The 15,608-nt window shown below is 39.2% G+C and overlaps 2 protein-coding genes across 5 annotated transcripts in view; one reads left to right on the forward strand and one right to left on the reverse strand.

Annotated features, from left to right (window-relative positions):
• Positions 1-6,772, forward strand: part of LOC111249136 (uncharacterized) — a 24,623-nt gene extending 17,851 nt beyond the window's left edge. Inside the window, exon 7 of the mRNA XM_086987428.1 lies at positions 6,644-6,772. Within this exon, the coding sequence (XP_086843554.1) occupies positions 6,644-6,674 (31 nt within the window). The 3' untranslated portion in view covers positions 6,675-6,772. The remainder of the gene's footprint in view (positions 1-6,643) is intronic.
• LOC111249132 (uncharacterized) overlaps positions 1-11,524 on the reverse strand; it is a 14,177-nt gene extending 2,653 nt beyond the window's left edge. The window contains exons 1-9 of one of the 4 annotated variants that reach the window (XM_086987410.1): positions 11,411-11,524; positions 8,883-9,173; positions 6,635-6,989; positions 6,093-6,172; positions 5,626-5,753; positions 3,690-3,808; positions 2,411-2,543; positions 991-1,056; positions 547-610 (exon numbers count right to left, since the gene is read on the reverse strand). In XM_086987410.1, the coding sequence (XP_086843536.1) occupies positions 547-610; positions 991-1,056; positions 2,411-2,543; positions 3,690-3,808; positions 5,626-5,753; positions 6,093-6,172; positions 6,635-6,989; positions 8,883-9,155 (1,218 nt within the window). In that variant the 5' untranslated portion in view covers positions 9,156-9,173; positions 11,411-11,524. Of the gene's footprint in view, positions 1-546; positions 611-990; positions 1,057-2,410; positions 2,544-3,689; positions 3,809-5,625; positions 5,754-6,092; positions 6,173-6,634; positions 6,990-8,882; positions 9,184-9,311; positions 9,707-11,359 lie in introns of those variants that run through there. The other 3 variants (XM_022802560.2, XM_086987409.1, XM_022802563.2) reach the window with 3 other exon arrangements.
• Positions 11,525-15,608: the final 4,084 nt, after the last annotated feature.

Consider the following 15,608-nt stretch of genomic DNA (forward strand, 5'->3'; position numbering starts at 1 on the left):
CACTCTAAAATGAATGAGTGATCAAAATACGACCTTTACTCTGTAAAATCCAAGAGAACGTGTGACAATCCTTATAAAGTACAATAACTTTTTTGGCTTATTGATCTATAAGGACTGTGCGAATGATTACATGCTAAGTCAGATTGAACGCTACGGGGGGGCTCCCGAGAAAAGACCGTAAATTGAATACTTCTGTTTTACGTGAGAACTTGCAGGTTGGTAACTCTTTTCCAAGTCATTATACCAGATTCTGAGAGGTGTTGATCATAGGTAAGCTAACTTTAATAGTTACCAAAAACATTTTGCTAAATTTTATGGAGAAATCAGTTAGCGGAAAAAATGTCTCGAGTATTGAGTTGGCGCGAGGTTGCACAAGGTTAGCAGAAGCATGCGTATCTTTGCGCAACCTTTTCAAGGTGCAATACATGGTTCATGCCCAAAATGTAGTCATAAATCATTATAGTATGATTTTTACAAGTGTTTACAAACGAGGATCTATATATTCTGAGGTGCATGCACGTTAGGACAGTATTATTAGGCCATTACCTCCAGACGTTGTCGTTCTCGCCTGCAGCTCTGCGACTCACAACACATTGGGCACCGGACACATCTGTGTTATTTTTCGTTCGAAGATTCCGTTTAGATGAAAAACAAATAGCACAAAACAATTAACGATATGAAGTATTTGCTTGCATGTAATGCAACGAACTCGATTTTCACGTAAAACGCCAAATACCATCGATACTTTTCGTTGCGTGTCGGCAGATGCTTCTAAATTAACTATGTTTACTAACCAAATATATCTTGAACGAAATCGGTTAGTTATGAACAACTATATATATGGATGAAATAAAAGATCCAAAAAAGTTTCTGCATCAATCTGTAGTTTGAAATCAGTGGTTAAGAGAAGTAACGGATAACGCCAAACGCTGTCTGCAAAAACTATACAAGGAAAAACTACAAACCGGCTTATGCCTTTACTTATATTACCTTCCCACACAAGTTTCGCACTGATCGCCGCCCTCTTCTGACTCACTGGTCTCATCTTCGTCAGAGCTGGGGGTAAAGCATTAAATTAACAAACAGATGGACAAGCAAGATAAATCTTATACACCATTATACTTCGGGTAAGTATAAAAAAGTTTGATCATTGTAAGTAGTTGAATATAAAAATAGCTGTAATGCACACTTTCTAAAATAATTGGGGATAACAAATACGTGCAAAGGACAATCAAAATACGGACAAAAAGTCCCGAGCCAGATTTGACAGAGATAAACCGAACCTTAAAAAAGGGTCGCCCACCTTTCGGGACCTTAAAGTGTAGATGTGCATAATGTTGTTTTGCCCTTCTTTTAGAATGTAGCTTCTTGGGTAAAGCGCGAAACTTTACGCCAAAAATTAATTATTAATCAATGTGCTGCTCTAACGCTGTTAGAAAAAACGTGTGGCTGGGCACTGAGTGATTTCACCGCTATAATTTTCAACTTCCTGTCAAATCTGCCTAATATCGGAAAGTTATAATTCTCATTAAAATATGCGCCACTGTAAGATATACTTAGTACGTGCTTTAGTACTTAGCACGTATACCACAGCTATGACGACATAGTAAAAGTATATTATAATAAAGTATTTAATTAGGAAGGAGTATTTTTACGTGCTTCGCACTGGTCATGCAGTTGCTTGCTATCTCATCAGTGCCAGCGGTACTGTGGTGTTCGTTTTTGGAAAAAATTAAGATGCGAAGCCGGAAAATACTCGTCTACGTAAAGGAAGTGTGTGCATGAAACACCCCATCATTGATACACACTGAGTAACGTGGCAAAACTTCGGCCGATTGACTATATATAATTATAACCTCTACGTATACAAAGCTCCGCTACATGCAAAGCGTTTGCTAGTCACAATACAATGAAAATAATAAAGGTCAGAATCGGTTATATAACATAAAATATTATATATATATCATGATTAATATAAATCGTTATTGACATTTACTGTATTCTTTAAGATACTTACGCCATCAGGGAATAAGATTTTTTTTATTCTACATCCAATCTACTTCACAACCAATGGAATTTGTGTTCGTTTAAGCACTAACTAATAACTATATACACTACAAGTCCTAAATGTCCAATCTAATCCTCATCAATAGAATAATTAATGAAGATAACGGTTTATAATGAATAACTTTAACATATAGTTCTATATAAGAGTTAAGCATAGATGTTATCTCTATGACAAGTAAAGATAATTGCTTATCATTGACATTAAAATTAGTTGTTTTGAGACCACCTCGTAAGATATTTCTCTACCATAGACAAAACCCTATTATGAGTTATGCCTTTGGCAATCGAAAGTGTGCTCTGTATGTTGGTATATCGTCTCTTGTGTAATTTTCGAACCACAGACCTTGCAATCCTCACGGACTCCTCATCGCTGGAGTCATCTTCATCGGCTGAATGCTGAATCCGACTGTTGGTAGCGTATTCTATAGCTGGATCGGTCACGATGCCAGGCTGTAGCGCCCAAATGCGTGAAGAGTCTGTGAATTGTACGATATTCATGCCTTAATTGCTTTATTTGCTTTTTTCTATGTTCATTATAATCTTGAATCTTTCGTTAAAGCAACGTACAAAGGAAAATGAACCTTCCTAGCACTTCCTTGTGACAATTCGTGTACACCGATAGATGAACACAGCTTGAGCCATTCGCAAGCTATATTAGCTCGTTTAGCCACACAGAACCAATGATGTGGCTTCACGCACAAGTACGTATTAAAAATGGTACTTTTTTCACTTGACAAAAAAACGGCCCGTTTCACAAGATTTCTGGCAAAAAAAATTTTCACCCATTACAATATTGTAGCCAGTGTGCTTGGTCCTTCCTGTCAAAAATTTTCAAGCCTGGTCCTGAAAAACTCAATGAGCCAGTTTTAGGGGTGCCATTTACTTTCATGTCTAGTACTACGAATATGATTCGCCAATGATCGAAAGAATCGGTAATCCGTTGACGTGAGATCTGAAAACCATAGTGGATTTGAAAGGATCCCTTGTATGAATTGTGGCTGGCTGCTGTAAGGTACCGAGAAGAATCCTGAGAGATAATAAAAAAAGTCATGCTTCTGTGCTCTTCACTGAATTTATGAGACATCCAAGCTTTGAATTTTTGGGTAAATCCTATAGATCCAACATGTCTGTCGATAATCACATGACTTCAGTTCATCCTTTCCGCCACTTATAAGTCGTTTAGCGGCTGTTTGTCTTCCTTTAAAAGTGCCTTTAGACGGTCTTCATTAACTTCGGATGGCCGACCGGGGCGGGGTACATTGTCCAGGTCTAGGATGCCATTTTTGAGCTTCGCAAACGATCATTGGGCAGTCCTTCTTAGCATAGAGTTTATACCGCACATGGCTCAAATATCCCGGACTGCAAAAGGCCAAATAGAGTAGGTGTCGAAATTGCATTTTTTCACCAGGAACGGCCATCATTGCAGCCTGAACCTGAGGTAAAATTTCGTTCACTCCACAGTGATGCACAATTATAACGGGCTTATAGAACGAACAGAGCTATGTGCAGAAGTAAACAGTGTAGATGTGCAAAGCAAAGGTACCATTTTACACAAAAATATGCTATAACATATGTGCAACCTAATGCTGTACTACGTTTAAATATACCGTATTGTCACGTACTTGACTCTCGTTCGATAACGCTTTCTGTGCAATAGAGCTTGGAAACAGCATCCTCGAGGGTGCCTTCCCACGAAGCGGGCAGCGTCTTTTCAGCATTAGGTAACTGGTGATACGTCAACCTGAAGCCAATAATCATGATTTATGTTACTACCAACCTGTTATTAACTCGTTACTAAACATAACCGTTGTTTTAGCATTCATACGGTACTTATACTTTGAATTAGGTCATATAAGGTTACACAATAGGCAAGAAAAGTAAAATCATGTATATGGTTTAGTTTATGTTAGTGAAGTGTTAAACAATACATTACGGCGTTAATAAAAACGTTATACTCTAAATTAATTCTCAAACTATTCCATCGCAACGAAGGCGTGCCCAGTTATCATAATGGCGTGCCAGCGCATTCCTAGCTGTTAACTGTCACGTGTTTTTATCGGGTTACTATGCAGATAAATCTCACCTGCTGCTCAACCTATATCTAAAATATATGTTAAAATGCCCGACATTTTGACCACACGTCATAGGTAGACGTCGTAGGAAATAAAAACGTCTGTAATTATTATCCACGGATATAGGATGATTCTGACGTCATTCGGGAACAACGAACCTAGAGGCAAAGATATCAGCCCTAGTATTGAAAATAAGCGCTCAGTAATTATTTTTCGAAAACAAAAATGCTGGTAAAATCCATCGAAAACTGGTAAAAATTGGATAAACAAATTTTCAGCAAAAATAACAGTGTGTAACTAAAGACCTCACGTTTCAGTGGCGATGACAAATAGATTCAAACGTAAGCTAGTGTTCATACTCGCAACAAAGATCGTTACGAGATACTGCCTGAATAGATAACGGTCAATGGTGTCAACCAAGGTGAGTTTGAACTTCTTGGGTGAAGAATCCTCTGAAACGCCCCAGCAGGCGACGCCTGGCGCTGTGGTATCGGTACTAGAAGCTTCGTACCGTCCCCCCAGGATCTCTGATGCAATGCGGAATGCCAACGCGATTAATGGCGCTGGCACGTTCAGACAGTGGTCGGGCATCCACCATACAGCGGTCTGGCTGAGCGCACAATAAGAAGATCTCGAATAAACTAGGCTTTTTGCTCAACATGTCTACAAATGGAAACTTAAGCAAGAGAGGGGTTCCGACAACAGGGCCCTTCTATTCAAAAAGCTGCCGGATGTAGAGATGCAAAGGGCCGAGAAGACGCAGATTTACCGCTGCTTATCACCACTGGTTCTGGAAATGGCAGCGTAAAAAACACGGTATAGACAGCGGAAGTTCACCTTGCATGAGCTCCAGGATGGTACGAGAGACCTAGTAGGAGCCAGCCAGGCGACGCTGGAATTGGCCATGCGACACCACCCTGGTATTATGAGCCTTTTATTATGGCAAAACGGCATTATACACTTATAAGGTTGACATGTGTCGAGGATGCCAGCTAACGATGAATGTGAGGGGTATATGACTACATGCTGAAAAATACCTTCGTAGCAAGATGATAGCAGGATCGTTCACATTATAATTTCCAGGAAAATGAAGCTTAGCTTCGTACAAAATGGGGTGTTTGTTGTCGAATAGATTGCAATAAGCCAATTATTGCTGGTAGCAGTATATATATATGACAAGACACTTAAAATCGATTTATACACATATTAGGTTTCTGAATCAGTTCTGCATTCTAAATGCACCACTGAGCAGCAGCACTACGGAACTTCCTTGATCTGCACATCGACATAAAATTCGATGAGCTTTACCATATACATAGATCATTAAATTTCACACATTTAATACGCTCTACGAACTACACAAACACTGTGATAATAATGGAGCTGTTGTGCGAAGGTATTTAGCTTTTGATTAAGTCTGAAAGTTATGTGTTTGAAAGTTTGTCCTTATTTGGTAACATAACGCCATTATGAAATTGGTGCATACCTGGGAATTTCTCTTTTTGAACTTTCCTCCGCTCGGCCAAGTTCAGCCTGCAGTTCCGCTTCTTGCATCACATCAATGACGTCAAACCACTGAGGCTGATAAAGTGGACAGCATAACTGTGCAACAACCTGAAAACGAGGTTATGAACGAGACGTCAGAGTCATGCAAAAGGCAAACTGAGGTATCATAGTTGATCAGAATTGTTGAGTAGAAAAAGAATGTGCTGGATGAAGGCATAACGATATATCAAACAGGCAAAATCTTGTAAAGCATTAACATGACACCATCTGTTTATCTGTAAGTGTCAGTGAATTGTCGTAGTGCACGTAGTTGTCCGTTAGAGCAACGTATGGTGACTCGTATTTACAAATCGCGTGCAAATCGCATCTTCGGAAAGAGATGGAAGCGTCGAAGTCATTACGTGCCAGCGCCAAAGCTTTGTTAGAGAAAAAAAATGGGTTGCAAACCTGTTGTCGCAGAACGTGAGCGCCTTCAAAGAGCTTTGTTGTCTTTTCCAAGTCGTCTGCAAATTCACCCTCTCGATCATCTTCACAAAGTAAAAAAAATAATAATTAGTTGCTTCTCAGGGAGAAATTGTTATTACTGGCATTTGAACAAATGCATCTTTTACAGCTTAGAACTCAGATCTTCTTTCCCGCTCAAACCGAGTCCAACGTGCGGCGGATATAGTTGATAGGATGAGCTAGATAGCAAAGTTAATTGAATATAAGCCTGGACTAACGTTAAAAGCGATCTCTTTGTAAGGCATCACAAGGTGTAATATATACTTCTAATAGTTACGGCAGCCGAAACGATCATTTCAAAAGCCGACTGGAACTTCTATGAATCAGAGGAGAGGTAGAATCCCTTAATAGAGTACAATTGTATAGGATTATTACTGTTGATAACTATGAGCAAAAATGTTTTTAGGTCATATTGATTTTGGCTTCAGACATAAAATACTGATAAGTGAAGTATATAATAAAAGGGTCTACGTCTGGTGTCGGACCTTTTTCAGAATCTTCGTAATGATCGGTGCGGCCATCTGAGTCATAAATGTCTATGTCATCGTATTCATCATCCGAGTCAATGTCGATATACGTGTCTTCGTCATCTTCATCAACGTCATCGTCTCCTTCAGCATAATCAACTTCGAACTCAAGTTCGGCCTGAAAAACTCTAGCCAATTGTTGTAGCACACCACTGTAGGGTGCTTCCCTTCTGTTAGGCCTGCTCAGCTCGTCGTCCAGGACGTTGCCGCGCTCTGGAACGCAAGGCAAACTTGTATACGGGAGGCTATCTGAAGCGGCGGATTGAAAGCAAGCTGACTCATCGGAAACGCTGACCGATGATCCTGCTCGTTCCTGTAATGCATTATTTTCAATTACAACACCAAAAAAAAAGAGAGTATGTTGCGGTAATAACTGAAAAACGTATGTAAAATTATATCTAATTTGGACGGAGGGATAAATTTGTTGCTTCAGGATGCTCTAGAATATATCTATATATCTAATTAACTGTAATAATATCTGTTAATAATATCTAATTAACTGTGAAGCCTAACAGTATATAAAATGAATAACTAGATTCAATCGATATTTTTACATATAAACTGGTGATTTTTTACTCACCGGCTCCGCCCGAATATTTCTGTTCAAAGAGCGATATTCCACACACAGAATTCAACAGAAAACATATTGTATAACATCTCCATGATAACTAGATGAAGAAATCGGCGTACTAAGCTTAGGGATCTGGGACGAGTGGCCTATATTAGAACGTACATTCTAAAGCAATGACAGCACAGGACGTAAACCTTAAAGCCGGCCGTCTGAAGCATTGCTGAACATAGAATTCGATGTATATAATTCAGCTTAGGCTATAACTTTGGTGTGGACTATTACCGAATATAGCTCGCACATAAAGTCGTACGCAAGTTACTCGCAGAGTTCCAAGTTAGTTAGGCTGGGTACGAAAATCACCGTCGGTGTTGATTAAAACAGATAAAAGAGTATCCCTAGATTAAGCTATTTCTTAAACCACACCATATTTACAGTAACTGACTATCATCATGATGCGAACGAAGAAAAGTTACGAACGAGTATTAGAGAAATGAATGAGGTGTATCCCTTGAACTTCGCCGGCATTCAGCAGTGATTCTTTTTGAGCACAAATAGTTCTTAGTAAGTAATCCAACTTTGCGGTGCCTATCAGTTATCGAGGCACGTAATTACAAACTTTGAGACCGCAATCTTCGTCACGAAGTTGCCTTGTTGATGCTGTTATGTCGTGCACGTTGTAAAACAAGTCGAGCATGTTTTTCGTGCATAATTATCCTATTTAACATTTTATGGACGAAGGATTATAGAGCCCTCGTTACAGGCGGAAGGATCTTCAAGATCTAGTTAGTTTGTGATACCTAAAGCTGGACTCTTCACTGAACTCGACTCGATTTACTCGGCTTACTGTGAAGATTTGTCCTAATAGTCCATCGACTCTTGTGAGTTGATGGGTATTGTGGTTGAAATGAAAATCATTGAAAAAATAAAGATCAAGTATGAAATAATGGCGTGCGTCTTCAGGCTAAGTTGGGTAAATAAATAATTTAAAATAGCCAACTCTTGTAGTATGTTCGGTACTGGTAACTGCTACCAGTGACCCATAACAATACGTAACACAGAGTTAGCATGACCAAAACTTATGTTCTATAATGTGTAGTTATGGCAGCGTAGAAATCAAATTTACAGGGTTCGCTATTTATTTTCGGCTCATAAGTTCATATTTGCCTAGTCAAATGTGCGTTTAAAAATTGACTGCTAGAGACGACACACTGGTTATATGCACTCGGTTTTTTTTTATCAAAAGCGTTACATTAAACTCCGACACTGAGATCTACCAATAAGTACGCAAACGTTTTCCATAAACGCGTGTGGCCCAGACAACATACTTCATCCTGGTCACTCCCGCTTATGCACAATTTAAAGTTTCCTTGTGAACAATTACTATAAGCTCTCTACGAGACAGATAGTCAAAGTGACAGAATGCGCCACATTAGGATTAGATATTTCTCTGCGCTGACACGTTTTTGATAACCTTAAGGAAAAATATTTTTCCCATTACTTACGCTTCTCAACACTAATAGCCCCCGAGCGAAAATAATCACAAAAACTACCACAGCTCAGGCAGTGCGCTCCAAAATCACTAATGATCCTTTGAAGTATTCCCATTTTTCACAAACTCTATATAAAATGACTCACGTTTTGGTCTTCAGCTGCTTGGTCTAGATCTTTGTTATGTGCTTCATCGTGGAAGTTTCTGTTTTTGCCTTTTGAAGAATCTGTGCCTTCCAGGGCATTTGATCTGATCGGGGTGCCGTGTGCCGGACTTGATGCTGATAATGGGGAACTTGGGACGGAACTCAGTTCATCAAGACTTTGGGAAACCGACAAAGCTGAATCGCCGTTGTGGTAAGCGTCAGTATCGGAAGCGACCTGATTTCCAACATCCCTGTCGGAATTAGTCATCGGCATTGTGAGCGTCGCTAGAAGCTGAAACAGTCTTAAATTATTATGCCACGAATAGAGATTTCCGAACAATAACTGCTACCAGTTCGAGTATCAGTTAGTTATCCACAGTGAGTGACAGTTGCCACTACAAGTAAACAACTAAATTAAAGAAACTCTCACCAGAACACCAACAGCGAGCGTCAAGAAAGAACGTGCAGTACGCAAGCCCGATACGCAATACAATAAATGTATTTTTTTTTTTAGTTATCTTCCGTAGTTATTACGACTTGTGACTAAAAGCGGAGCTAGCACGAACTCTAGCTAGTTCGCAAGCGTTATTGTGCCTTCATAACTCTGTAGAGATCACGAGCGGAAATCGGCTGCAGTCATCATTTAAAAAAAAACCCTGTCACAGCAATCCATCAACAATTATTTACAACAACAGCAGCAGCAGCAGCAGCACAAGCGACAACATCAGCAGTAGGAAGGAAGGAAACATTATCAACTCGAACAGCATTGTTGAGATTTGATTTGGCTACATCTGATGTTTGACCTATGGCGGTGGCAACAGACACGTCAATACACGTTCACGTAAGAACACGTTGTCAATGCAAGCTATTGGATTGTGTAGGAAAGATCAGATGGTGACAGTCACCGACATACAGACCTCCACAATCAAATATATGACATAGCATTGTATCTACGCTTCGTCTCGTGAATCCGCGCGGTGTCAAGCAGATGTCTTGCCAGCGAGCAGTTTTACTGTAAATTAATTGAAGCTGATAAATAGAGATCAGCAATACTAGAATAGCAATAATATTATACGTTTTTATCTCATATTTCTCACAAGTGAACATCGTGTTTCTTCGGATGAGTGTTCGAAGAAGCTAAGTAAACATCGAAATCGTATTGTATAATCGGAATAGACGGTTTCAGTCAGAGGCCGCGGATCAATAGAACGGATGCTAAGTTACTGCAGGGTGTGTACGTGGCATAACGGCCGATTTCAATGAAAAGCGTTAACAACATCACCAGCGAACGATAGTATGAGTGTCATTATAAACAAATTCATATCTGCGTTAGCAAACTCATCTTCGTTAAAAGCAATAGTTTAAGAGTTGCGTGGTAGTACACTGTAACATTATAATAAAGTGTAAACATGTAGTAAAAAAAGTATCCAGCTTATTAGGCACACGAAGGCGATTACGTAGTTGAACCAAATTAACGGTATAAACGGAATGCGGTCTAACATGTAGAGATGTATATCAAAGCATACGGCCCGACTTTTATTGGTGAGGGCATTTCCGTGTTTTTTGTTAGTCAGCCTAAGCCTCTGTTTATTGTGTAATAAAAGAGGTAAGTTGCAACGATTCTGTTATTCCGACGCAGTACTTCATGAATTCAGTAACTTGAACAGGTAAGAATCTTATCAATAAAGTAATTATTACAAATCTGGATAATGTTGCGGTCGTCCAGTGTTTGTCCTGTAACCTTTCATTTAGCGTACGTTAATTTGATTTACTAGGCCTCTTTACCTAATTGTATTACCAGCATTTTAGAGTTATAGAGCAATAAATTAAACAATAAAGCTCACTATTAAAACATAAGCGTGAGGATTCCGACATGTGGATACAGAGAGGCTCTCAGAAAGTATAATACCTTTTGTAATTGCACTAAAATAGCCTGTTTAAATTAGGACTATAAACCTATTCTTCAACCGTGAATAAAATCCCTTTCTACGAACAAACGGACTCACTATCTCAGTACGCACAGCAGAAACTTTGTGATAGATTCATTTGTTATGAGCATTAGGCACAAATCATCCCTTGCGTTTGGATTAATGACCGTATTCGTTTGAAAGAAAACTGAAATACTCTAAGTAGATTATGAAAGTCTCATAATTTAGTAGCAGTAATTGATTTTTCTTATAGTAAGTATAAAACTAAAAAACGTTACATCAGGTAATCAAGGTTGCTGAACGGTACACCAGTTGAAAGGAGTTAACCAAGTTAGTAATGAAGTTTGTCGTCAGGGAATTTCCTGGCCAAATTTTTATTTCAGGTTAAGGAAACCGGTACTCCAGAGAGAAGAGAAATTATCGAAAATCGACTCATTAACTGATAACATGGCACGATTCTAGTTCCATTCTTGTTCAAATATTCTCCGGTAATAAGTTATATGTGAAAAAAAATTATGCGTTATGCAAAATTACATGCGTAATATGTTACCTTGGAAACCTGATAACGCAAAAGTTATTGTGTGAGAAACTGCTAGCTCACTTTTGTCAGCTACAGATGGCACCTTGAATGCGATACCATTAAGCTGTACGCTTCACTTTAGTTCAAAACATGCACTTCCATTAGCAGACGTTACAACAACAACAAGCATATCGCATCCGTACCTAAAATGCCTTACAATCTCTAATTGTCAGCTAGCAACGACGCAATTGCACTGGCACAAAAGCTATTAGATTGTTACACCAAGCGAGTTAAGCGAAATTTTTGAAGTAGTCGCATGGTAGTGATGATTTTTAATGTATGTATTTCCTAATTTTAGTTGTTGTACGACTTTAACCATACGGCTATCATTTGTGTTCCCATATGTGCTTCTCAAAGTAAATCGATACTAGATTTTCTGCCAACCACTTGTTTTCTTCGAGGGCATAGAAGGTCCCGTAATCACACGGACTTATATTGGGACAGTGTGTGAATTGAAGCCAACGTTGGATATTCGTTTGCTTCAAGGTATAGCATATGAGATCTGGCGTTGTCTTGAAGTAACTAGACTGCATGCTTTTCGATTACTATGCCAACGGCTCATGAATCCTGAGACATTCTAGATAGCGGGATACATGAATTCCCGGCGAAAATGTTACAGTAGCAAATGCCCGTAATGTCCATTGCAAGAACTGTCGTTACCTTACGTCCGAACCTACTCAACAGTGCCATCTTGCCTGGTCACTCTCCAGTTAGCGGTAGAGATTCAAATACATCTCGGCGGGTTTTCCGCAAACCGCACGTTCAGCACGCGCTTTTCCAACTAGTTCAGAACCATACACAGGAGACCCATTTTTTACTTACTCCCGCATTTTCAGTATTTTAGTTATAATCCTGCAATTCAGTACATGTAAAAAGCCAGTTTTAGCTGACAGAACCTTTGACTAGTTTCCTTCGTGAATAGTTTCCTCAATTGCGGCAATGTGTTTTCCTTCCCTGCAAATCCTCTGTTCCTTAAACATTTGCGCATGGCTTCGAAAAAAAAAATGCTCTCTTGTGAACTCATCATTCCTGGGATAAACTAACCTATTTTCATCCATATGCTTTTTCCTTTTCGACGCTTGATGCGACATTAAAAGTTTTTCGATGTAAGAACTTGCCAGATTCATTTGCTACAGCCTAATGTTTATCTAAGCAACACCTTGTTCATATCTACCAATGACGACGAAAATAGATTTATATATTCATATGCACCATAAAGTCGGCCACGCTACCTACTTAATATGTTCTAGCCTAGACCGACTATTCAGGCACGTGGGGATCTCCAGTTGATAGTCGCCCACAACTTGCTGTAACAAAATCGTACAATTATTCCCAACATGATCGAGCCGTCGTCATATCTCTGCAACGCTTCCTCGAAAGATGCGTTGAGAAAGATGCTAATTGCGCTCACCCATCCACAGCTTCTACAACCGTTGAAGTGGTAATGTCGCCACTTTTTTTTCACACTCAAATGCATAACGACAGATTTTAGCTTCGCAACTTGGTCGACCGTTTCGTCCATCATCGAATTGACTTAGCCTTTCAACTTAGACATTTCGGTCCTTGCGTCCACTAATTATCGTGATGATAATGGTAATAACATTTATATGCTGATTGTATTTATATTCAGTTGTAGTGATTTTCCGAAAATCATTATTAACAACTTTCGTATACGCGTGTTGCAGGGCAGTATATATACTGCCCTATATATATATATATATATATATATATATGTATATGTTATACATACCTAAGCAAAGTAAATTCGTCTCGTTGAATCACAAATTACTACTGTTGTATTATTAAATATTATATAAATTATATATATATATATTATAAATATAATAAATAATACATAATGACAGGTTGGCCGATGTCATTATGTTATAAAGAGGTACGCGAAATAGAATGAGGTTAAGCCTACCCTGTTTAGTGCTATACTGGAGAATTAGAGAAAATTAGGCTTTCCTTAATTCCATGAGGGTTGAAGGTCAAGGTATCTTGTCGGCTTTATATTTCAGAGAGATTATTTCTCTCTTGGGTTCTAATGCATCTGGTCTTGAGATCCGAGGATGTATAAAGGTGACAACCTGCAAGACCGGCTCTTTCACATTTAATTGCTCTCATCCACTGCTTCATTCACAATACATTATATTAAAGGCAACAAGGGATCATATACTTCGACTCTTCTACATCAAGGGCCAGGCATACGGCTCGTTATCCTTGGCAATCGGCATTTAACAGGATAACTGATCACTGTTTGTTCGGCCCTGTCACTAAGGGGTCCTACATCGTGTCTTTTGAACCTTTACGATCTCGATGACTACGTCCTTGGTGAACATTTGCAACATTCTAAACGCACAGAGGTACTATGGTCTGCTTGTAGACTCTTGGGGATGCAGTTTTCTCCTTATGCAAGCCGGTTTTCACATCCGTGCTGGTTACATCGGGGTAAGAAAGGCTCCCAAGTTTTCTTTTCTTATTGACACCCATTGTAGTCGAATTCAGTTCTGGTGCGAAAATCTCTGGGTGCCGCTAAGTATGACGTCCGTTGCTAGGGGCCCACGTACAGAAGAAGTGTTTTTTTATAAGAAGTTAAATTGCAAGAATTATTCGCTTGTTTTGGATATATCGCAAACCCGCTGACAAGTTTCTCCTGGAATCCCCTAGCCAAGAATCAGATTTGTTATGGTCCTTTAAATCTCCAGTCACCATTCGGGATTCGAAGGCACGCATTTCTTTTTGTGGTTTGAGCACGTTAGACGTGACAGAAATATGAACGTTAGCTGAACAGAGTATTACCACTCTCATGCACTCTGGTTGCTGATATAGTCAAAAAATTTTATTATCTGTATAAAAAAAAGGAATCATTTTACGTCGGTCAGAAATACTCTTGAAGTCTTTAGAACTGCATATTCCATGTTCGTTATTCCTTCAAAAGAAACGCATTCAATACAAGCGGGTAAAACTCTTTCACAGCATAGCCTATTTAATGCACTAGCTTATTTGATCAATAATATTACGTGTGTTTACCTTATGTTTCTCGTTTTGCTGAAGGTAAGGGCGTGGACGTCTTCATCTGTTGGAACGTCAATAGATAAGTTTACTCTTGTAGTAAAGGACCCGAGTGGGTTCCAGGGGGTTCACGTATTAACGATACGTTTGCAAGGGTGTTTAGTTCATTGTCTATGTTGTGTATGCTCCAGCCATCAAATTTCTGTAGCTTACAAGGTACACTGCTCAATTTAATGATGCTGATTCATACCACCAGATGTAAGGTTTATGACGGTATCACGCTTAGCACCTTAGCACATTCACACATCAGCTGTAGGGCGACACCTAGATGTCAGCTTACCAGAACAATTTGAATGGAATAGAAAATATACGGATCCGATGGATAATTATTTTTCCCGCCATCAGCTTTCAAAACAGTGGAGGATTCAAATGCCTAGTCAAGCAGTCTTTTGCAAAAAAACGGTATAGGCTAGAAGTTACCACAGGACGGCCTCCTGTATACCAGCTTATAGTGCATAAATGTAACGTTATTCAGAGACATACAAACAAGTAACATTAGTTCTGTTTCCAGTATATTAAAAAATCGAAAAAACGGCAACTATCTCTAGGTGAGCGTGAATTGATTTTCTGTTTTTTAGCAATTGAATCATGTCAGAATAGTACACTCATCAACATATGTTGAAATTTAACGTGTAGACAAGTTTAGGCGGTCGATGAGAATATGAGATTCTGGAAAGTACGTTTTAGGCCCACAAGTATTACTCTACTGCGCAGCTTTTTTTAGTATAAGATTTTAACTTCTATAATTCAGTTGCTGCAGCGATGAAGAGTTCGTATTTTCATTTCGGACAACGGTGCTGTTCGTGAGTAAAAAGATTTAATTGTTCTTCATTGTTGTGCAGGTTATGTTTCAAGCGCTCTTTTTCTATCTTATTGATGACTATCACGACAAGTAGTCTAACTTGATTGCCTGTTCAGTGATACTTTCTACGGCCTCGTAGCCATCGCGTTAAACATCAGCGTGCTTTACTATCATGCGTGAACACAAATACTTGCTTCCACTCTGATGATGTCCGGAGATTTTTATCGAAAAGACGTCCCGCTAATAGCAAAGTAGATGTTTCACGCATGTTCAGTGATTCGCTATAGTGCCACAAACTCGGAACCACTGCTCACGTTAGTGTTTTGTGACCGTGCTGATCAT

This window comes from Varroa destructor, unplaced genomic scaffold, assembly GCF_002443255.2.
Source record: "Varroa destructor unplaced genomic scaffold, Vdes_3.0 BEIS01000004.1, whole genome shotgun sequence".
NCBI lineage: Eukaryota > Metazoa > Arthropoda > Arachnida > Mesostigmata > Varroidae > Varroa > Varroa destructor.